The 22,041-nt window shown below is 58.2% G+C and overlaps 3 protein-coding genes across 3 annotated transcripts; 1 reads left to right on the top strand and 2 right to left on the bottom strand.

Moving 5' to 3' along the window:
• Positions 1 to 1,422: 1,422 nt before the first annotated feature.
• NDUFA4L2 (NDUFA4 mitochondrial complex associated like 2) lies at positions 1,423 to 3,733 on the top strand. The gene is made up of 4 exons (XM_045829878.1): positions 1,423 to 1,531; positions 1,900 to 1,988; positions 2,818 to 2,878; positions 2,996 to 3,733. The coding sequence occupies exons 1-4, from the start codon at positions 1,475 to 1,477 to the stop codon at positions 3,050 to 3,052; spliced, it is 264 nt and encodes an 87-aa protein (XP_045685834.1). The 5' UTR covers positions 1,423 to 1,474; the 3' UTR covers positions 3,053 to 3,733.
• Positions 3,734 to 3,899: 166 nt separating this feature from the next.
• On the bottom strand, positions 3,900 to 8,890 carry SHMT2 (serine hydroxymethyltransferase 2). The gene is made up of 12 exons (XM_045829877.1): positions 8,752 to 8,890; positions 7,556 to 7,753; positions 6,979 to 7,058; positions 6,600 to 6,800; positions 6,211 to 6,292; positions 5,928 to 6,050; positions 5,662 to 5,801; positions 5,171 to 5,336; positions 4,893 to 4,992; positions 4,652 to 4,807; positions 4,464 to 4,571; positions 3,900 to 4,371 (listed from the first exon to the last, which is right to left on the bottom strand). The coding sequence occupies exons 1-12, from the start codon at positions 8,782 to 8,784 to the stop codon at positions 4,244 to 4,246; spliced, it is 1,515 nt and encodes a 504-aa protein (XP_045685833.1). The 5' UTR covers positions 8,785 to 8,890; the 3' UTR covers positions 3,900 to 4,243.
• A 2,791-nt stretch (positions 8,891 to 11,681) lies between these two features.
• Positions 11,682 to 21,425, bottom strand: NXPH4 (neurexophilin 4). The gene is made up of 2 exons (XM_045829713.1): positions 21,252 to 21,425; positions 11,682 to 13,210 (listed from the first exon to the last, which is right to left on the bottom strand). Exons 1-2 carry the CDS (start codon positions 21,306 to 21,308, stop codon positions 12,347 to 12,349), a joined length of 921 nt encoding a protein of 306 aa, XP_045685669.1. The 5' UTR covers positions 21,309 to 21,425; the 3' UTR covers positions 11,682 to 12,346.
• Positions 21,426 to 22,041: the final 616 nt, after the last annotated feature.

The following is a 22,041-nucleotide window of genomic DNA, read 5'->3' on the forward strand; positions in this document are numbered from 1 at the left end:
CTGTACTCAGAGTGTCCCAGCGGTGGGTGCACAGTTCACTCCTGCCCAAGCCGCCGCAGAGATCTGGAGGGGAGGAATTGGGGAGCTGCTGCAGGATCCGGCTGCCCAGGGGGCGGCAGGGAGAGATAGAGGAGAGGTTAGCGTGGGACTGGGAGAAGTGGTTAGGGGGGGCTTCTGGGTCCCTGGAACCCAGTTCCCCAAAGACCAGTCAGTGAGCCTTCTCACCCTGGCAGCATTGCATACACCTGGTTTCGCTGCAGAAAGGGTGGCAATCTATCATTTGCCCCCCACCCGTTTCTGTGTGTCTTGTTCTCTTTCCTCCTCCAACATCTTGTCTATCTTTCCTTAACTGTTTTCCTCACCCCATTCTCCTCCTCTCCATCACAGCCAGAGGCAGAGTGGCCTTCTTGGGTGGCCCCACCTTCATCCCTATCCAAGATAGGCAGGGCCAGCAAATTTCTCAAGATTTACTCTGTACCAAGCCAGGTTTAAGATATCCCTGAGTCCCCTCAGCCTCCATTGACTGCTCCAGGTCAACCACAACGCAACTTGGTGAAACCACTCAGGACAAGAGGGGCTGGGGCAGCTTTAGTTCTGCTGGGCTGCCTGTCTCCCTCCTCCTTCCCCTGCACTGTGGTGGGGACAGAACCAGGGAGTCCTGCTAGCTCCCGGATGCTCTAGAACAGCCATTTTTCAACCTTTACATCTCATGGCACACATAACTAATTATGAAAATTCTGCAGCTCACCAAATAATATATTTTTTTGCTGATCTGACAAAAAAAATAGGTACCATTTTGATTAATTCACACTAGACGGCTATTGTTGTGTTGGCTGTTGTCATTGTTTTTACTTGACAATCTACGGGAAAAGAGCTCAAACCCCCTAACCAGTCAGGTATTGCATGTTTTAAACATTCTTGCAGCATAAGTCCAAAAAAAAAAAAAAAAGGAACAAAAGAAAAGAAAAAAAAAATGTGGCACACCAGCGTGCCACAACACGGCGTTTGAAAGTCGCTGCTCCAGGGTCGTCAGGGCAGCAGCGCTGATGCCCTCACTCTCCCCCTCGCCCCTCCTGGCGCCGCGCGTGAACATTCACATCTGCACTTAACGGAGGTCTGTCTGCCAGCCCGTCTCACGGCGAGTCCTTCTCCCGCTTCTGAATCCTGTGTCAATCAATCTGGGTCAAAGCCTGTGAGGCTTCCCCCTCGGACCAGCCCAAAGCCTCAAGTATGATGGTGTTCCATGGGCCAGGATTCGGGCATTTGTAGGAAAGAGTGGAGGAACAGAAGTCCCTCCCGTCTCCAGCAGTTCTTCCAGCTCCGAGCCTGGAACTGAGGGAGGAAAAGAAATGGGTGGGGTTGGGGTGGGCCGGGCCGGGCCGGGCTGACCCCTCCCCGGCGTGGGGCGGGACCCCAGGAGGATCAAGGGAGCAGAGCGGAGCCGCGGGAGAGGACCAGAGGCTGGAGAGGTGATATGGCGGGAACCAGTCTCGGGACGCGTCTCTACCGCCAGATCAAGAGACATCCTGCTGTGAGTTGGGCCTCCAGAGTCACTGATTCTGGCTCTTAACTTTCTCGCTGACCAAGCAGTCCCCAAATCTTAGTCTCCTCCTACTGCCTAGTTTCCCCAATGCTGCTAACCTTTTTCCAGGGTGCCCTCAACTCTCCCTGCAATAGGCACCCGTGCCCCTTGACCCCCCCCCCACAGGTTCGCAGTGGGGTTGGGGGGACGAAGGTAGGAGCTGTGGTATATGAGGTGCGAGCTCCCCTCTCCCAGAACGGCGGGGGCGCCAGTCCCCCAGCGGGGCTGAGGGCGGCTGGGCAGAAAATCCTGTAACGGGCCACTGGGGACTCCGGGGAGGGGGCCGACTCTGAAAGTGTCCTCGGTCTTCCCCGCAGCTCATCCCGATGATTGGCTTCATTGGCCTGGGCATGGGCAGCGCTGCTCTCTACTTGCTGCGGCTGGCCCTGCGCAGCCCGGACGTCTGGTAAAGGCCGGGCTTGGGATGCTGGCGTGGGTCCTGGACGGGGCGAGAAGGGTCAGGAACGAGTGGGCCTCTCAGGAATGGTGGGAATGGGTGCTAGGTGGGAATGGGTGCCAGGCGGGGACCCGCCTGCAACACACCTGCCCCTGCCCTGCCCCGCCCGGCATCGTCGGGCTGGAACACCCTCCTAACCTTCGAGAGCTCATTTCCCTTCGGCCCACCCGACCTCACTCTCCTCTGTGGCTGCAGACTCGGCCCACTTCGGGCTGCCAACCAAGCCTGGCTCCCCCACCCGGTTGCCAAGGCGACGCCACTCTGCCGGCGGCCAGCGGCCTTTGGGTACCTCAATATCCACGCTGGAGTGCTGGGGGTGTAGCCAGCTGAGCATCTGGGGGCACCTTCGGGGCCGGGGTGACCAGGAGACTCTATTGCCAGGCCAGAGGCAGCGGAGTGAGGGGCGGGGGCTCCTGTCTGGAGCAGCCCTTCCTTGGTGGAGTCCGGGGCCCTTCACAGAAACCCCAGCCCCTGGGGATCTTTGCCTGATTCCCACTGCTCTACTCTGCTGGCTTGATCGAGGGTGGCAAGGGGCAGTGGGAGTCCCCGGGCCAGGCTGTCAATCCCTCATCTGTCATCTGAAAATGGTGACAGCCTTCTTATTTTGTCAGCAACCGCTAACACGCTCCTTCCCTGTCAGTCTCAGGGAAATGGACCTCCCCAGGGTAGGACAGGGCAGGACTGGGGGTGCTGGGGTAGAGAAAGAGACTCTGGGTGCTGCCTTAGGCTCTAGAGCCCTAGTTCCCAGAGAGGAAACCCGAACCCTCCCTCTTCACAGCTGGGACAGAAAGAACAACCCGGAGCCCTGGAACCGCCTGAGCCCCAACGACCAGTACAAGGTACCCACGCTGGCTCTAGGGTTGCACCTCTACCCTCGCAACTCTCGGTCCCTGGGATGGCCCTCTGCACCCAGAGAGACCTGGGGGACTCATTGCAACCCCCTCCCACTTCCCTAGTTCCTTGCAGTTTCCACGGACTACAAAAAGCTGAAGAAGGACCGGCCAGATTTCTGAGCCCGGCTGGGGCACATCGATGTACATACAGCAACTTCAGCCAGCCTCATTTCCTCCTGTACCCGATGCCCCCACGCCACCCCCAGGGTGCCACTCTGGCCACCCTATCCAGCCCCTGAGTACAAAGTCCCCGTTCCCACGAGGAGGGGAGACAGCTCCACCCCCACACTCTTCCCTTGCTCCCTGCAGCGGAAGCACCTCTGACCCTCAGCTTGAGTCCCACGCGGCTGGGGGGCGGGGGTTTAAGAGGTGGGGCAGCAGCTGGGTGGGTCCAAAAGGCTCAAGCTGGCCCCTCCGCTGGGCTACGGGTGCCTTGTAGGGTGTGGCACAGGCTACGTGTTGAGCGTGGCAGAGGTGAGCCAAGAGCAAGCAGGGGCCTCTGAGTGCCAAGCTACGTGGCTGGCCCCACGTTAGCCCAGATTCTGGGCTCCATCCCAGGGAGGCGCTGCTCTAGCTCGATTGGGCTCGCTGCCTGCTGCCCAGCCTGCTCTGGATGAGGCACCTCTATGCCCAGGGAGGAAAAGTGTGCTCCTCCCCTGTGCTTGTGGAGCCAACCAGCACCCCCTCCAGCCTCACACCTGGGCCTCCCCCTGCCATCCCTCCCCTCCTTGCTCCCCTCCATCCCCTGGGATCAAACAGAAGCAGCCGTGGGCAAAATACAATTTCATTTAACAAATTGAATTTGCTGCGCCTGCTAATCACGTCTGGTGTCGGCTCTGATCACAGACGGAGGAGGCTGCAGCCTCCGGGGCCCTTGTGGTGGTGGTGGGAGGGAAGGGTGGAATACATGGAGGGGGACAAATCACTGCCCGGCCCTGGGGCCCTCCCACAGCAACAGAATCTTGGGTCAGGTTAGCATTTTATTAGATTAAAAACAGAAAGGAGGGTGCTTACCCAACCTTTCTCTGGCTCATGGGTAACTCCCCCATTCTCAAGAAAGGGCAGGGGGCCTGTAACACTGAGATAATGGGAATGTTGGGGACAGAAAGCCCCCAGCCTCCTTCTTCTAAGTCTTCTTACAAAAAGAAATTTCGGCTACAAATTCTGGGGAGGGAACTATGCCTGGCTCTTCCCCTAAGTAAGAGGCCTTCCTTCCTCCAGCAAAAAATTGGAAGACAGGTGACCCCCTCCACTGGTCCAGGCAGAGGAAGAGAGTAATTTCAGTCTATGAGCCTCATTTCCTTGGTGTCTTCAGTGTTCATCAAAGCCAGGCATGGGGAAGGCCCTGGCAAACTGTTCCACCCGTTGCCTGAGGTCAGCCAGCCGCTGTCTTGTCTCTGGGTCACTGAGCAGGAAGGATTTGAAATCCTGCAGTTTGGCTAGAGAGGGGAGAGGAAAGGTGGTCAGAGCTCAAGGGAAGGCAGGGAGCGCAACCGGCTGGGCTGGAGCAAGGGGCGTCCGGCCTGCTCACCAGTCTTGCTCTTCACCTCCAAACCGATTTTGACCCCTTCATCTATGAACTCCACAACTCTCCGGAAGTCATCCTCACGAAACTGTCGAGAGGTCAAGGCTGGGGCACCTGAGAGACAGGCAGAAGAGGATCAGCATGGCCCAAGCCCACCTGGCAGCCACCCTCACTCTTGGAACCTGGGGTCTCACCAAGCCGAAGGCCCCCTGGGGTGATGGCACTGCGATCTCCAGGACAGGTGTTCTTGTTGGCCGTGATGGACACAAGCTCCAGCACCCGCTCGGTCCGTGCCCCGTCCAGGCCCTTGGGCCGTAGGTCCACCAGCACCAGGTGGTTGTCAGTGCCACCTAAGGCGGGAGGACAGTAAGTGGATGGTGAGCCCTGGGCCTCTGCCTGAGGCTACAGAGACTCTCACCCAACCCTGTGGCTCACCAGACACCAGCGAGTAGCCTCGATCCAGCAGGGCATCGGCCATGGCCCGAGCGTTCTTCAGAACCTGCAGGGAGTACTCCCGGAACATGGGGGTGCTGGCCTGCAGATGAGACAGTGGCACTTGGGACCCCAAGTCCTGCCCTCCTACTCTTCCACCTCCAGCATCGCTGTGGCCCCAGCCATGACCCCTACCCTCCCTCCCAACAGCTCCAACTCCAGTCAGCGAGGTACAGGGCCTGAGTGACCAGGTGCCTCCCCGCAAGAGGAGGCTCCCCCACCTGCTTTAGGGCCACAGCCACTGCAGCGATGGCATGGTTGTGGGGGCCCCCCTGCAGGGACGGGAACACAGCAAAGTTGATACGGTCCTCAAATGTATAAGGGATCTCCCGGCCAGTCTTGGGGTCCACAGACCGTACCCCCTTCCGGTAAAAGATGAGTCCTGACCTGCATGGGAGGAGGGTGGTAGAATCTAAGCTGAAGAGAAGGGGTAAGGAGTGGGAAGAGCAGAGGAAGCTGGCCGGCCTGGGCCCCTGAGTTGTGCTCAGTTGTGCTGGGTGTGCCTGACGCCAGTGGTCTAGGGGAGCAGACCCACCTTCCCACCCCCAAAAACCCCTGTTGGGGAATTGCCACCAAGGCCGAGAAAAAGAATCCTCAGACTGGGTAGAACCCTTCAGGCAGAATGAGTTCCTTTCAGATCCAGCCCAACAGTGCCCTGGAAACAGGACACGAAGACAGCGACAGGCAAGGCCCGATCTCAGGGGAGCCTGACCTGGCCCCTCGAAGGGTCTTGTGAGTGGTAGTGGTGACGACATCTGCATGCTTGAAAGGTGAGGGGATCACTTTGCCAGCCACCAGGCCACTGATGTGGGCCATGTCCGCCAGCAGGTATGCCTTGACCTCATCACACACCTGGGCAGGGACAGAAACAGGCCTCAGTCTGGGCAGGGCCCAGACAGGCCTGCCTGGGGCAGTCCCTTCCCCCACAGTCTCCCAACTACCCCTCGGGGAATGGCAGGCACTCCAGCCTCCACTGACCTCTCTCATGCGGGCGTAATCAATGAGGCGGGCATAGGCGCTGGTGCCAGCTATGATGAGCCTCGGTCGGAAAAGCCGAGCAGTGATTGCCAGCTGGTCATAGTCAATGAGGCCGGTTTGGGGCTGGACAGAGACAGAAAACTAAAGCCCTTAGAAGGAAGCAGGGCAACTCACTCTCCTCCTTGACCCTGAGGGCGGTCCAAGGCTCAGCCCCTCCTTTTCCCAGGAGAAGATTCCCAGGCCCTGCGCAGCTCGCTCCCCACACACTAGAGCACTCACTTACGTTCAGTTTGTAGGGCATAGACTCAAAGAAGATGGATGTGGCCGAAATCCGCTTGACATCAGACATATAGCCATGGGTAAGACTGGGAGGGAAGGAGAGGAAGTAAGAAGGCTTCTAAGTAGAGTGACACCCAGACTTAACCGCTCCTTTCCTGGTCTGCTCCAAAGGCCTCCTCTGGAAAACTGCTCCTAGCATGGACCACCCTCATCGCTCTGTCCACTCTGTGCTGAGTGCTGTTACTGGGGTCTCATCTTCTTCCTGCACCATAATTTGAAGGACACAGGGAGGCCTGCTCCATCTGCATTGCACATATTAGGTGTTCAATAAATGACTCCTCTCTTATGCCCATGCTGCCCACTGAGCCCATCGGCCACCCCATCCATACTCACTGGCCCCCATCGGGCAGGTCCAGCCCCATGATTCGGTCGTGAGGCTGCAGAAGGGCTGTGTAGGCAGCCAAATTAGCCGGGGACCCCGAATAAGGCTGGACATTGACTCCCCACTGTGCAGGATCCAGGTCAAAGGCCTCCAAGGCCCGGCGCTGACACAGCAGCTCGATTTCATCCACTACCTCTGCTCCCCCATAATATCTGCACAGGAGGGGGCATATCAGGGCACAGAGAAGGGTTTCCACCATGTCCCTTGACCAATGGCAAAGGACCAGGAAGGCTACTTCTCTAAATGCAGTGGGAGAGTACAGGCAGGTGCCCCCCAGCGGGAGCAGCATCCCTGAAGCTGCCCTCCAGTCCTCTGGTGCCTCACCCTCACCTCTTGCCAGGATAACCCTCCGAGTACTTGTTGTTCAGACAGGACCCCAGGGCCTCCAGCGCAGCTCGGCTGCAGAAGTTCTGGGGTGAGGGGTGGGGGCAATGTCAGAAGGTACTGAGCCCCTTTCCCTGGACTCCCACAGCCCACCCTGCCAGAGTCCCGGGCTGCAAGGAGCTGAGCTCTACAGAAAGCTCTGTTCACTCAGGGTTCCTTGCCAGGCTTAGGGCATGGCCAGAGGCAGCAACCTCAGAAACCCGGCTGCCAGGATAGACATTCCCAGCAAGGCCACCTTCCACTCATACCTGTGCTTCCAGACTCCTCTTTTCTCTTGGGAGGGAGGAGGGACCAGACTTGACTGTAGGGGCCCTGGAAGGCTCTGGAAGCTCGCTAATGCCCCCATCCCATAACCCAGAATGGCTCTGCCTTTGCTTCAGAGGACAGTAAGAAGAGAGGGAGGTAAGGCCCAGCAGGAAGACCCTGAGTCTGAAAGGGAGATCTGTAGAAATAGCAGTAAGATGACCTGTCACTTCCTGCACCCATGGTGTCCCCAGCCTCGGCCCCTCTCCCCAGGCCCCACCTCTGAGGCAATGAGTTCCAGGCCGCGACACTGCCTGTCCTTCTCCTTCTGCAGCAGCTCCCACATCTCAGGGTCACTGTCTGACAGACTCTCCTGGCCTGTCCAGCCCCTGGTTGCTTCTCCATTCTGGGTCTGGGCTGCCTCACTGTGCTGGCACCGTATGGCCATCCTGACCAGCTGACCATATCTCTGCAGAGGCTAGGGGAGGAAAAGCCAGGGTCAAATAAAAACATCAGATAAACAGTCTCCCAACAATCATCAGTGATGTTTAGCAGGCCCTCTGGCTCCAAACCCAACAAGCCAGCTGAGCTGTCCAGCCTGCCTGTTCCAGTTTTCACCACCCCCACCTCCAAAAGACAGTTCTAGAGCCAAGGTTGAGATCAATGTCCAGGGGGTGATTCTGATTCAGTCCATTCACCTCACCTCAGAATCTTCCTCCACCTCAACCCATGAAATACTCTGCAAAGCTACAGGGCAAAGTTTAAATTTTGTCTTCTAGAAGCCAGTGGTTCCAGAGCCTCACCACCCAAAGGAACAAAAGGGTCTTCCCTAGGTAGGGACTCCATAAACTGATATCCCAGTGGGGGGGGGGGGGTCAAATTGCAAGGGACTATAAGACAACAGGCTTAGTTAGAGGTGGTTTTCAGAACAATGGAGGTAGCAGGGTAGATCTTTAGCAGTCCCAGGGCAAGAGGGGTGGGAGTTCTGATGACAGGGAAGCCAAAAACCACATCCAGGCCTCTGGCCTGCTCCTTTTCCACCTCCTTCTAGCCCACAGAGCTGCGCGACCCCTGATGCAAGCAGTGGGGCTTGGTTGCATCATCTGCAGGGCTCAGAGCCTAGAGGAAAGACTCAGCTTGCCTGTCCAGGCTGGGAACTCCACTGTTCACCAGCACAGGATCTACAGGGCATCCGTTAAGTCCTCTCCCCCAATACCATGTGAAATGAACGGTCACATGTCCCTGGGACTTGTAATTACCGGAATGGGGAGTGGTCCCAATTATATAGCGCACACCCGGGGTCTCGGGACCACACCCACAGGTCTCGGGGATTCCCCTAGTTGAGAGTCCGCTTCCAGGGGGCCCAGACCATGTGCGTGGAAAAGCCAGCAGACCCCATAGTTTGTGAATGGATACTACGGTAGGAATGCAGCTTTCTTTCTACTAGCCCCCCAGGCTCCGGAGCCCCATTCTTACCCGAGGTGCCCAGAGCAAAGAAAAGGGCAGCATCCTAAACCGAAGTCGCAGGAGGTCGAGCCACCAACTCTAGCTTGAGAAAGCAAAGGGTCGGAAAAAGACTGAACCGAGAGCTCATGCGCAACAAGCGCGAGCGGGAGAAGGCACAGGATTTCAGAGTAGGACCCTACGCATGCGTGGGGCGACCCGTCTATGGTCTTCTGGGAATTGTAGTTTTTTTCCACCTTTCTTCCACTTCTTTTCCCCTGTAGCCACAGGGTCAGAGGCTATAGCCTGAAAGGGAGAGATCTGCTGCCTCCTCTCCTCACTGTACTGGAGAGCTTCAGGGTTTCTTTTTTCTTTCTTTTTTCCCTCTGTCTTCCAGACAACAACCATTTATTGGATGCCTACTGAATACCTAGATTTATTAGGTTCACTGGAAAATACAACTATTCCTATACACGCTAGAGAGCCATGGTGCCCCAGAAGGTACCTAGTATGGAAGGGTGAGAGATATGAGTTCAAGTTCCAGCTCTGGGACTAGCTAGCAAATTAACCTACATGGGCCTCAGTTTCCTCACTTGTAAATCCATGATAAAATAACATGTGGTGGGGCCCTGGCTGGTGTGCCTCAGTGGACTGAGCACCGGCCTGCAAATCAAAGTATTGCAGGTTTGATTCCTGGTCAGGGCACATGCCTGGGTTTCTGGCCAGGTCCCTAGTTGCAGGCGCGCTTCAGGCAACCAATCGATGTTTCTCTCACACATCACGACGTTTCTCTCCCTTTCTCCCTCCCTTCCCCTTTCTAAAAATAAATAAATAAAATCTTTAAAAAATAACATGTGGTGAGGTTTAAATGAGACTTTATGTAAACATCTCTGGAATAAATTGTCCTCCCTTCCTCCTCTGACCTACTAACCTGCCTCCTCCTCGACCATCTCCTCCTCCTGGAACGTCCCAGAGCTGTCGTACTTGCTGAATTTTGTTAACTGTTCACCTTGTGCCACCCTAGCAATCGGTCAGCTCCCTTTATTTCCCTGGGGCTATCAGTACTTGGAACAGGAAGTGGTCTTGCTTTTAGACTGACTTTCTCTGGCCTCATCCTTTGGGGGTGGGACTCATTGACCCTTCCAGGAGGTTCCCAAACCTGGGCATCAGAAGTAGGTAGGAAATAGAATATAAATATATGAATGTGGAGCCTCTCCTTAGTGGTTCTAGTTCAATGGATCTTAAACAGTAGTGGGCATATACCCACTCATGCTAACACAACAAAACCTCTCCTCATGATTCAAATAAGCAGTGATTTTGAGAACCATTGCCTCACACAACAATATTACACATTGATTAATTAATTCATTCATTCATTCAATATACATATTGAGCTCCTACTCTGTGCCCAGCATGCCATAGCCCTGGACATACGAGTAGATTACTGACTGCTGGGACATGAAGCCGTGAACAGGTAACAAAATGCACCTCGTGCAGTTACAGGCAGGGGCACCTCACTCTGCTCCCACAGGTCCAAAGAAGAGGGTGGTTGGAGGGGGAGAGGATGGTCTTGCAGGAGGCAGGTTTGTGAGGAAGAGGAGAGGACAATCCATCACAAAGCAAGCTCACATGCAAAATCTCGCTTTATCTCACTATTTTATTATTGCTTTACAAGTGAGGAAACTAAGGCCCAGATGGGTTAACTAGCTAATTCCAAGCATTTCCACTGGACTCTCATACCAAGCCTCATTAGTCCCCCTTAGATCTAACCTCCTCCCCCACCCAACTCTCTCCCACCTGTTCTCAGGCCTTTCCAGCAATAAGCCTGGTGTTAGGAGTCCACTGGATTCTTCTTCCTCCAGTCTCTGCCCCAGGACCTCTTCCCAGTTGTCCTTTCAGTTGATCTTATTATTCATCCATTCACCTATCCATCCCTCCATCCATCCGGCATCTATCCATCAGATATTTATTTTCCCCTTACTGACTTTTCACTCCCAGGCGTGTCTGGGTCACACTCACCTTTGACTCAGTTTCCCGCTGAAACCCGTGGGCAATCCCCTGAAGACCAGGGCTCTTTGAGTCCGTACCTTGACCCAGGACTAAAAATGAAGGAAGGCTGAAGACAAGCCGCCGTTCCGTGCGGCAACTTGTCTGTACCCCCCTCCCTAGTCCCGGTCAGGGGTCCCGAGGGAAGGGGGGCGGCTGAGTTTGAGAACTGCTAATGAAGCCGCAGCCAATTAACGCCCGGGCCAGGGTTGGGGGCGGTTAAAATTAGCAGCCGCGGATGCTGGAGTGAGCTGGAGGCGGGGGTGGGGAGAGTGGGCAGCTGGCTGAAGGGGGCCTTGTTTGCCGGAGGCTTGCAGTGGCGATGAAGCCCGGCTTTCCAAACTCTCTCTCGTCCCTCCCCCCACCCCCTCTTCTCAGGCTTCACTCCCTCTCTCCTTCATCCGTCTGCAAACTCAGCGCCCACGAAATTAGGAAGGAAAAGGAAGATCGATGACTCCAGATGCCGCAAACACCGTTCCCCCTCCCCCACCTGCCGCCTCCGGGCAGCCCCGCGGAGCTTAGCAGGTTGTCAGCGCTCTGCTTATGGTGTCCCTGCATCTCCTTAAATGAGAATTCAGGACCTTTATACCTCCTCCCCAAATCGTCCCAAATAGCCCACTAGTGGTCCCCTCTCAAGTTAATTTAATCTCCATCCTATCTGCTGCAGTTTCACTCTGCCCGCCTTCGGGAGGAAAATCCCACTTCATGGAGGGATCCTAACCAAGGGTCGCCCTCATGCCTATCTGATCTGGTTTTGGATGACCTCCGAGGTGCTAGCTCCATCAACATTTGCCTACAATTTCCCTATGAGCCACCAGATGAGGAGGCCCTGACCAGGTCTCTGCCAGACATAGAAATCCACACTTTCACCCCTACCTTACAAAGGTCTCACACAGACTCATATTGGATTTCACTTTATTTTTTGTTCCCTTTCCCATCTGTTTTGGAGTAGAAAAAAAAAAAATACCACCAAGAGGAAGCAGCCGGAAAGGAGCAGGTGCAGCAGGACTGCAGGGATCGGAGGAAGACAGGCACAGGGCAGAGGCCAGAGTCATCGCCTCTGCCAGGGAGTCTGCTTCCACTACCCTAAATAGGGGTTTGGGGAAAGAGGAACAGGCATATGGCAGGCAGAAGGGAATGGGGACAGGCCGCGGCTTACACGTCTTTACAGTCTTTTCGTGGGGACAGGGTGAATCAGGAGAACAAGAGCCTGGGGTAAGAAAGTCGGGGTGCGATGAGGGTGTCAGGCCAGGCGTTATTAAAGCTGCGGGCAAAGGGAGTGTCCAGCCCAGCGCCGGGGGCATAAAGGGACTCAACGTGGACATAAAGGACGCTGGGACCGCCTATTCTGGGGCTGCTCTCTAGTTCCCCCACTTTGGGGTGTAGCTGAGGGGGCAGCAAAGGCACTCCCCGTAAGGACAAGGGGACCCACGCCAGCTGATAGTCCCCGGAAGGGCTGTTCCTCTCCGCCCCCAGAATGGAAGGGTGGAAGCGGTCACAAGAGTTTCGGGGCACAGGGAGGAGTCTCAATTAGGGGGTGGGATTGGCGGGAAGTTCAGGGCCGGGGCGAGGGCAAAGTGCACTATCCGAAGTAGGGGTGCTCGCTCTGGAAGTTATAGTCTGGGCACACCTTCTGCACTAGTTTGTAGTCAAAGCTGAGGAAGGAGACGAAGATGCAAATGACTTTGAAGGGCTTGGCACAGAGCCAGGCGGCCTGACTCTGCGTGTGCTCGGTGAAGCACACCTGCGATGGGTCGTACAGGCACGGGCGGTGCTTGCGCGCGCGGTTCGTCTTCTCATACTCCACGTGACAATTGAAAGCGCGTGACTCTTTGGCCCCGGGCACTCCCAGCGCGCCCCCAAGTGGGCCCGCCAGAGCGCCCCCCAGGGTGCCTCCTAACCCCGCCCCTGCGGCTGTGAGCCCCAGCGGGGGCCCCAGCCCAGGGAGGACCCCTTCCAAGGCCAGCGTAGACTGCAGAGGGTGGGGGGCGTGGCTCGGCAGCCACAGGCCCCCAAACTCCACACGTTTGGAGGGCGGCACGATACTAACACTGAGGTTTCCCAGGCTGGACGAATTGTGGCGGAAGTACACGCTGAAAGTCCCATTCACGTGGTCCACGATCTTGCCGGTCACCAGCAGTGAGAATTTGAGGGTGTGCACCCGGAAGTAGAAGTCCCCCCAGCCAAAGATCTTTTTGGCGCGGCCCGCTTTGATGGACGGCTTTCTCTTGGTGCGCTGCACGGGTAGCGCCCCCGCAACCCCCACCCGGGACAGGGCCTCGGTGTGGTTAGCCGGCCAGGCCCAGCTCCAGGCGCGGGCGGTGCCCAGGCCGTGGGAAGACTTCGCCGCCTGGAGCCGTTGGCCAGGGGCGCCCCCTTCGGCCGCAGAGGAGGGCAGCTCCAAGTACTGCGGCCTCCCGGATTCCGGTATCTGGGCACTGACGGCCTGTGGGCGAAGAAAGAGAAAGAAAAAAGGGACGCTGGGTTTGTCCCTGGCCCCCATACCAGGGCTTTACCCATGCCAGCGCCTTTGCACAGCCACTAGGAGACCAAATGGAATCGGTCAGCCCTCAGCGAGAGGTTCAGGGAGTGTGCATTGGAGTAGACCTGCAGCCCTTAACGCTCTGTGGTCTCGGCCAAGTCACTTCACCTATCTGGGCCTCAGTTTCTACACCTGTAAAATGACACTGAGGATCCTCATGTTCGCCAATACAGCTGAAAAAGCCCAAGCCAATGTGGGCTTGAATAGGGGGACTGGCCCTCCGTCTCCTCCAGCCTGGAGACTGGTTCAGAGCAGCAACTTTTCAACCTTTTTCATCTCATGGCACACATAAACTAATTACTAGAATTCTGTGGCACACCAAAAAATATATATTTTGCCAAGCTGACCCCCAAAATAGGTATCAATTTGCTATTATACCAGATGGCTATTGTGTTGGTTATTGTCATTTTTTTATTTGACAACCTAAGGGAAAAGAAGTCATGCCCCTGACTAAACAGTAAGGTAGCGCCTATTTTAAAAATTCTTGGACACGCCAGTGTGCCGTGGCACGTGGGTTGAAAATCACTGGTTCACAGCAATGGGCCAGGGAGGAGCCGGACTCAGGCAAGTGAGGCCATGACCCCTGTCAACACCCAGCATCAAGAAAGAGGTGAAGACCTCCAGATGGCCCTACGGAGACTACAGCCCCCACCTGGGTCTCATCCTCTACACCCCCTTGTGGGGAGGAGCATGGGAAACCGGTAGAGCCGAGGAGGAGAGCAGTGGAGAGAGTCTGGGAGCTGTGGGTTAAGGCTTGGGCAACACTGGGGTACTCCTCCTCGCTCCCAGTGCTCCTGCTCTGTGGGGGAGGCTGCCTGGTGGTTCTTCCCTGGGCTTGAAGGTGGCAGGAGGAGCTGCCCTAGCTCGCCCCCACCCGTCTCCTTGTGTCTCAGGTGGTGGCGATCTGGGAGACAGCGCAGGCAAGAGTACAAGATAGATAGAGAGGCGGGAGCAGCGGGGCCAGGCCCAGGCTATCAATTATCTGGGGGTGGGGGTGTAGGGGTGGCCGGGAGTAAAGGAGACAGGCGGTCAGAGCTAGAAGAAGAAATATGGAGATGCTGCTCCAGCAAGGGACTGGGAGGGAGAGAAGCCGTGCTTGTCAGAGTGTGTCAGTCAGACTGTGCTAGCTGTGGCTGTTAGGATGGCCTTTACTGCCTGTGGGTTCGGAGTGGGGGGAGGGCGCACTGCCTGTGTCACTTTGGGGTGGTTGTGACTCCATTAGCCCAGGATGGCTGTATTGCGTGTCTGTCTACTTGGAGTGGTTGTGTGTGCGCGCAGCTATGGTGGTGCGTGTATGTCGGCCCGGGGTGGCTGTGCTGGTGACTATGCGTGTGGCCCATGTCATCGCATGTGCCTGTGTGTCTGTCTGTGCCCCTGTGTATCAGTCTGTGGAGGATGTGTGTGTGTGTTTGTCTGCCTGCTTGTGGTGGCTGACTGTGGGCTGTGTTTGTCTGTGATGCTACGTGTGTGTGCCCAGACAGTACGTGTGCCTGCATCGTGTGTGGGCCTGGCTTGGCTGTGTGTGTGAATCTGAGTGAAGCTGTGTATCAGTTGGTGGTGGTTGCATCTGTGTGGCTGGTATTAGTTGTACACCCGGGTTGGCTGTGTGTGATTCTCTGGGTGTGTCACTTTTCCTGTGTGAGTTCCTGGCATCCTGTGTCCCTGTGTCCAGCTCCTCCTGAAGGGTATGTGTCAGTACATCCACGATGATGGAACAATGCTCTCTCAGCGTTCCCAGGAGGGGCCGCATGTGTGTGAGTTGTCTATGAACAGTCTCTGCTGACTGAGCCCTGGGTAGGTGAAGAGGCCTGACAGCACAGGTATCCCCCTCTGGGTTGTGTACACCCGTGTGTATACACCACACGTCCACCGGGGACAGGGACGGCAGAGTCAAGCTGCTGGGCTAGAATCTCCACCGCCTGGTCCCCATCCCTGCAGCGCTGCAATCCTGGGTTATTAATGCAGCCGCCACCGGATCATCATACATATTTATCGCCCCCCTCATTCCTCCTCCCATCCATACCTCCTCCCAGCTCAGGTGAGGGGTGCGGGGGCGGGCGCATGAGTGATTGACTCAGACAGACGTGCTTGAGCTGGCAGCTAACACCCTGAGGGTGGGCCTGAGAGGGCTGGGGGGAAGGGGTCCTAGGTCACAGCAGGAGTGGGAAGGGCCTCCCAGAAGGAAAGGCCAAGGCTCTAGGACGTGGGCTTGGAGAGGGCAGAGCTGGAGCCCCAGGAAGGGCTTTGAACGAAGTGTGTGAAGCTCCGAGGGCGAGAGGAAGGGTGGGGTTGGGGGTGTCCATCTGAACTCTGACACCTCATCTCCTCACCCTCTGGGCCTAACCGCTGCATTTTCCAGGGACTTCCATCAGTCCCTGAAGCATGCTGCTGCAGACCCCAAATGCCTCTGAGCCACCCCGCCCCAAGCACACCCCAGCAGCACCCCAAGTCCTGCACCCTGCCTAGGAGGCTGATTCCGTACAGCAACCTCTCCCAGGCAGGGGCTGGGCCAGGGGACCGGGTTTGGCTTGGCAGGGGGGGTGCCAGGTGTTCGCCCTCTGATCCCAGACAAATTGCTGTCTGTGCTTCTCTGGTCCTGGCAGATCCCTGGGCTTGGGGCACCCACACCCCCACTGGCCCATAGGAGACAGCCAAGATAAGAAGAAAGAGCTTGGCGGGGGGAGGTGCGGCCAAAGCAACCTCGCAGTGGGGGTGGGAGCTCGGACAGAGAGGGGCGAGAGTCTGCGAGGAAACGAGCCGAGAAATGGGAACATGGAACAAAATAAAATCAAATCCTCCCTCTGGCTCCCTTGCCCGCCCGCTCCCGCTCCCTCTCCAGCTCTCCTTCTCTCACTGTGTCTCCGTCTCTCTCTCCGACTCTCCTCTCAGTCTCTCCTTCTGTCTCTCCGTCTCTTCCTCACTCTGTCTCTAATTTCCCTTTACGATTCTGTTTTTCTCCCCGATTCTGTCTCTGTGATTCTTTCTCTGTCTCAGATTGTCTGTCTCTCGCCCGCTGTGGGCGGGGGTGGAAGTGAGGGGAAAACAGGGTGACAACGGAGCCCCTCTTTGCCCAGAATCCATGGTACTGCCCACCCCCACCTTCTAGGACCAACAGGAGAGCAGGGTGTTGTCCGAGGAGGGGTCCTTCTCCATCCAGAGCTGGTTTAATTAAGCTAATTGAGCGCGGTGACATTTGCAGAGGGGAGAGGCTAGCCAGGCTGTCGGCTGCAGTGGGGGGGGGGGGAGTGTTCGGTGGCAGACAGGGATGAGGGGTGGGTGGGGGGTGTGCTTCACCAGGCGCCTCCAGGCCCGAGCAGGGTGGGAGCAGAGCCAGGAGCGCTTTGCCCCCAAGGCAGCGAGCCCACACACTGGAGGGGAGTTGAGGCTGCCTCTTGCTGCTGAACAAACTCTGCTGGGGGGGGGGGTGCTGTTTTGGGATGGGACCACTAGGAATGGAGGGAGGATCAGACTGTCGGCCCCCCAGCCGCATTGCAGGGCGCACCTCCCCCGGGCCTCCAGACTGGTCGGTAGCTCCTTTCCTGCTGTGTGGGTCAGGCGGGGCTGTTGAAGATTCCTGCGGGGGAGGGGAGGCACCCTGTGGTTGGGGAGGGAACAGTGCTCCAGCCTGGGTCCTGACGAGGAAGGAAGAGTGTCCTGGGCCCTTGCACCCAGCAATAGGCAGGGGCACTGCAGCCAGGGCCAGGGGGGAGTGGCTGGGTCTGGCTGGGAACGAGGGATGGAGACAGAGGTGAGGACAGAAGTGGAGTGGGCAGGCCAGGCCAGGCCAGGGCGAGGGCTGGGACAGAAGTGGAGGGGGACTGGGAGTGCTGACCTGGAAGGCACGGGTACTGGGCACACAGAGGAGGATGGAGCCAGGGTAGGGATAGGGATGAAGCCTGGAGCGGGGATGAGGAGGAGATCAGAAATGGTGGACAGGCACTGGGCAGAGACAGGGATGCCGGTGGGGTAGGGACCAGGGGGAGGAAGACGGGACAGAATGGGATGGGAACCAAAATGAGCATGAGGAGGACGGGGGTGGTGGGTGAGGTCTGGGCACTGGGGACAGGCAGGCATGAAGAAGGGACAGGGGTTGGGGGATGGGGTGCGGGTGGGAACAGAAATGGGGGGGTGGGAATGGTTGTTGGGCAGAAACAAGGATGCTGAGGGGGTACAGGCACCCAGGGGACGGGGATCGGGAATATGAATGGGGACTGGAATGAGAAAGCTGGGATAAGTAAGGGAGTGGACAAAAGGGACAGAGACAGGAGCTGAGGACAGGTGTGGGAGACAAGTCAGAGGCAGAGGCAGAGGGGAAGGACTAGGCTGGGGGGTGGGGACAGGCAGGTGGAGGTGCAGACACCTCCCTCCAGACTCTATTAGAGTGTGAGGGGGCGGGGTCCGCTGGCGGGGCCAGCTCTGCCCTTGGGCCGGATCCCACCTCCCCCTCAGCCCCGCCTGCCCGCCTGCTCTCGGCCTGCAGCGCAAGGCTCACCGTTATCTGAATTTTGATTTTATTTTATTTTATTTTATTTCCCTGCTTCCTAGAGCCGGCGCGGTCCCCCCGGGAACAGCGCCCCCCGCCCCCGCCCCGCGCCTCACTTTATTATTGCAATAAATGTGCCTATAAAGGCGCGGGCTCCGGGGCGCGGTGGGGTGGGGGCAGGCGGGAGCCGCAGAGCGGGGATGTAATTTCCCGAAGCCGAAGCCGGAGGGGGAGTGGGCGGGGTGGAGATGGAGGAGGGGTAGGCGAGGGAGAGGGGGGAGACTCGCCAATTTCCAGCGCTCAAGGCAGCGTTCCCTGCTCTCCATCCCCACCCCACAGCTCACTTCCACCCCACGCCCGGAAACTCCCCGCTGCGCCCCTGCATCGCCCGAGCCCTGGGACCCTCACGCCCCCCACCTGACCCTGCCCTTTCTCTGTTATCTGTCCCCCTCCAGGACCCCACCCAGGTGAAGTTGCAGGGCTCTGTCCGAAGTTCCCCGTCTCCTTGCCAATGACTTGCTTCTCTCTGACCCCTGCGATGCCCTCTTCACTTACCTGGTCTCTCGCTGTTATCTCGCCCCTTCCCAACGATCCTGCTCCGACTCTGGGGATCCTTTTCACCTTGCTTCTGCCCCTCTGTTACCTCACTACCCCACGTCTCCTTCCGTCACCCGGTCCTGGGTCTCCAGCTCCTTCCTGGCTCTCACCCACGGACACTAGGTTTCTCCAGTGGGCACCCCTCCCATCCTCACAGGCCTCGGCCCAAGGGGGCTGTCTCAGCGACCCCCCCTCCTGTGCCCCTAGCCCACCTGCGCCCTGAGTGTCCCCAAATCCCTACCAACATCTCTGGGCCCTATCCCAGGCTGCACGTGCCTAAGTGGCCCAGCCAGAGATTAGGCGGGGGGCTAGAGAGGGTTATGGAGGTGGGAGGAGTAAGCTGGACGTGTGGCTGAGTCCAGCTGGTTCTGAGACTCGATTGGACTTAATCCTTCCCCCAGGCAACATGGAGCTGGACGGTCCCACAGGGCCCCACCCTTGCCCTCCCCAAGCTAATTAGTAATTAGTGATTAGTGATTAGTAACTATTGATCGCCTGCTGCTTCTCCCAGTAGATAAATGCTTTGGCAAGGAGTGGGGAAGACAGAGAGGGCGAGAAAGAGTCAGAGAGACCGGGCTGTATTAGAAAGACCCTGAAGAAGACCTGGCCCAGAGGGCAGGGCCCTAGGGTCCATGGAAGCCAGGAGTCCCAAGTCTTGAGAAGAGACAAGGATCCTGTAGCGTAGAGTGGGGAGAAAGAGCTCCGGCAGGGGGGCCAGCGAGCAGGGTGGGAGAACGCAGGGTTATTGTTGGGGACAGTTAGGGTTTCCCAAAGAGCTGCCCTGGAAACTGTTCTCCACCAGCCCCTTACCCAGTGTCCACCCACTGCCAGCCCTGGCACTGAGACAGCCCTGACCACACACACGCCCGGATACATGTACACGTCCTGAGGCTTACAGCCCAATATCCACACTCGAGTGCACTCCAAACCACCAAGACACCGACACACAATCACAGACCTCAGAGACTCACACAGGGCCACAGCACACAGGTGCACTGGAGCCCCACCTTGGGGTGCACACATGTGCACAGGTCACACTCACAGGTGCACACGAGTACACAGATGTTCCAACACACAAACACTTTTCTACACACACTCCCCACACACAATTGTACATATACTCACACCCACAGCCTGTGCACACAGGTACACCCCTTCTCGCACGCACATGAGCTGGACTAAATGGCAGCTGCACACTCCCCCACTGACTCCTGCAGGGAGAACCAGGGCTGCAGCCTCGCACACTCGGCTAGGCCCCCATCGCTCACATCCTCACGCTCATGCTCCCTCAAGTCTCTACCAGATGTTTCATCCCCCTTCAGGGGGCAAAGGAAATTAAACCAGATCTGTCCACAGGGGAGTTTATGTGACGGGGAGAGTGGTGAGGAGAGTGGAAGAAAATAGACAGGAGGGGGCAGGGGAGTACCATTCCTCCTTCCGCTCCCCCAGCCTTCACAAACAGTGGGTTATGGGGCCACAGACCCCCTTGCAGTCCTCTAAGGGCAGAGCTGGGCAGCAAGTACAAAAGAAGTTCCAGCTAGTGGAAGCAGTTTCTGGGGGGAGGGGGCTCCTCGGCCCATCTTCCAGCCCCTCAAGGTCATCAGGCTGGTTTGAGAGAATCAGGGAGTTGAATCACCATCTTCACTGGGCACCCCTGCCCTGCTGGAGTGGCTAAGTGTGATTTGGCTGAGCAGGTGTGTGTGGGTCCCAGTTTGAGGGGCAGAGTACACCCCTTCCAGACTCTTCAGGGGCTTCAGGGTGGGTGCAGGGAGTAGGGGTTTGGGAAGCCACCTGCCTGCCCCCAGACTAGCCAGGTTACAGTCGGGACGCAGGAAACAGGGAAGCCGCGGCCAGGGGAGCTGGCTGAAGGAGACAGAGGGCCGGGGCCTAGGTCCCCACTGTGGGACACGCAGCGGGGCACAGATGGCTGCACTGTGCAGCAGGCACTGGCACTCACCCCCTCAGAGCCAACACCACACACCGTACCAGCGCACACTCGCACCTTGGTCCCCAGCACTAGTCACCCAAGCCTGGCTGCCCCGGACACATACGTGTACAGAGGTGAACACACGCTGCCCCACACACTACACCAGCACAAGTGAGCACACCATGTATACGAGTTGAAGCCTCCAAGTCAGGAGGGAGGCAGATCAAGTCTGGGCCCCCTTAGCCTCTGGGTCCTCACCCAGGATCCTCAAGGAAAGAGTCAGCCTAAGGAGATGGGGACAGGGAGGGGACCCGAGGAGGGGCTCCCCTTCCAGACAGCCCCTACCCACTGTCAGCCGGCGCCAGAGAGGGGTGTGTCTGTGAGGTTGTGCAGGGGAGCCTGTGTCTCCGCGGGAAATGCGAGGGGAGATTGTAGCCTAGTTCGGCCGCATCTGTGTGCGCCCGTGTGTGCGCGCGTGTGTTCGGGCGGTGTATGTTCGGAATACAGTGCCCACCTGGCATGGTAGCAAGTGCAGAGAAGAGAAATGCGAATGCGTGAGTGGAGGGGTGGAAGGACAGACAGCAAGGGTGGCGAGCGAGGTTGGCGCGGCAAGGCGGCAAGGCTGACACCCTGCTGGCTTGTCTGTCTGTCTCGCACTCCCGCTCCGTCTGGCGCACTCGCAGGTCTTGTTTCTCCCCTCCTCCGCCCCTCCCGGAGCCAGATCCGAGTCGGGGCCCCGTCCCTGCCCCTGCCCCTCAGCCAACTTGCGCTGGGAGAGCGCCTGTCCTGGATCGGGGAGTCTGTAGTCTGCGTCTCCCACGCCGCACAAAGTTGGGATGCTCAGGGCTGGAGGCGGGGAGGGTTCACGGAGCCCCTCGCACTCTGGGACCTTTGCGTCCCGGACGCCGGAGCTCGCGTTGCAGCCCTGCTGTCCTTACCTTCTTCAGGAGCCACGGGCCAAAGAGCAAGAGAAGCCATTCCGGGAGCAGCCGCATCTTCCCAGGCGGCGAGCGGGGAGGGTGCGGTGGGTCCGGGGGAAGGCCGTTGCCTGGCCGAGGGCAAGGGGCTCCGGGCTGGCGCGCCCGGGGTGGCTGCGGGAGCCGCGGAGTGGCGGCGAGGCCGGCGGACTGAGCGCGCGGAGCGAGCGCGGCGCTGGGGGCGGGGCGCGGGCGGGGGAGAAAGTTGGGTCGGACTCGGCGGCGGGCGGGGGCGGGGCTCCGCGGCGCTCCAATCCCGGCCGCGCCCTGCGCGCCCCCTCCCGCCCGGCTGGGGGCACCGAAGGTGACTTTCACCCTGTCACGCCCCGGACACGCCCCCGGCCCAGGTGTGAAGTGGCGAGGGCGGCGGAACTAGGGGCGGTGAGCCTGAGAGGCTGGGTGTGTGCACGGAGGAGGAATAGGGCAGGGCGTGGGGCTCGAGCCCTGGGACAGTGTCCCCAAAGGGCCCAGCACCACCAGGGTCCCTCGATGCTCCAGGCCAGGGTGGGTCCCGGAGCCACAGCAGGGTCGGGGCCTAGGTGAAGGCGGGTGGAACCTCGGGCGTCTGCCGCCGCCTTGCAGCGCTGACGGGGATGGATGGGCGCCCCGCGGCTCATTCGGCCGAGAGATGAGAATCATTGATCACGGACGGAAACCCCATCACGTCTGTCAATAGGGCTGACAAACGGCGCGCCGCCTGCACCCCTGCCCCCGGGGCACCTCCACAGTCTCAGGACTCCTTTGCTACACT

Source organism: Phyllostomus hastatus, unplaced genomic scaffold (genome assembly GCF_019186645.2).
Source record: "Phyllostomus hastatus isolate PE091 unplaced genomic scaffold, TTU_PhHast_1.1 phas_scaffold_93, whole genome shotgun sequence".
In the NCBI taxonomy this organism is placed as follows: Eukaryota; Metazoa; Chordata; class Mammalia; order Chiroptera; family Phyllostomidae; genus Phyllostomus; species Phyllostomus hastatus.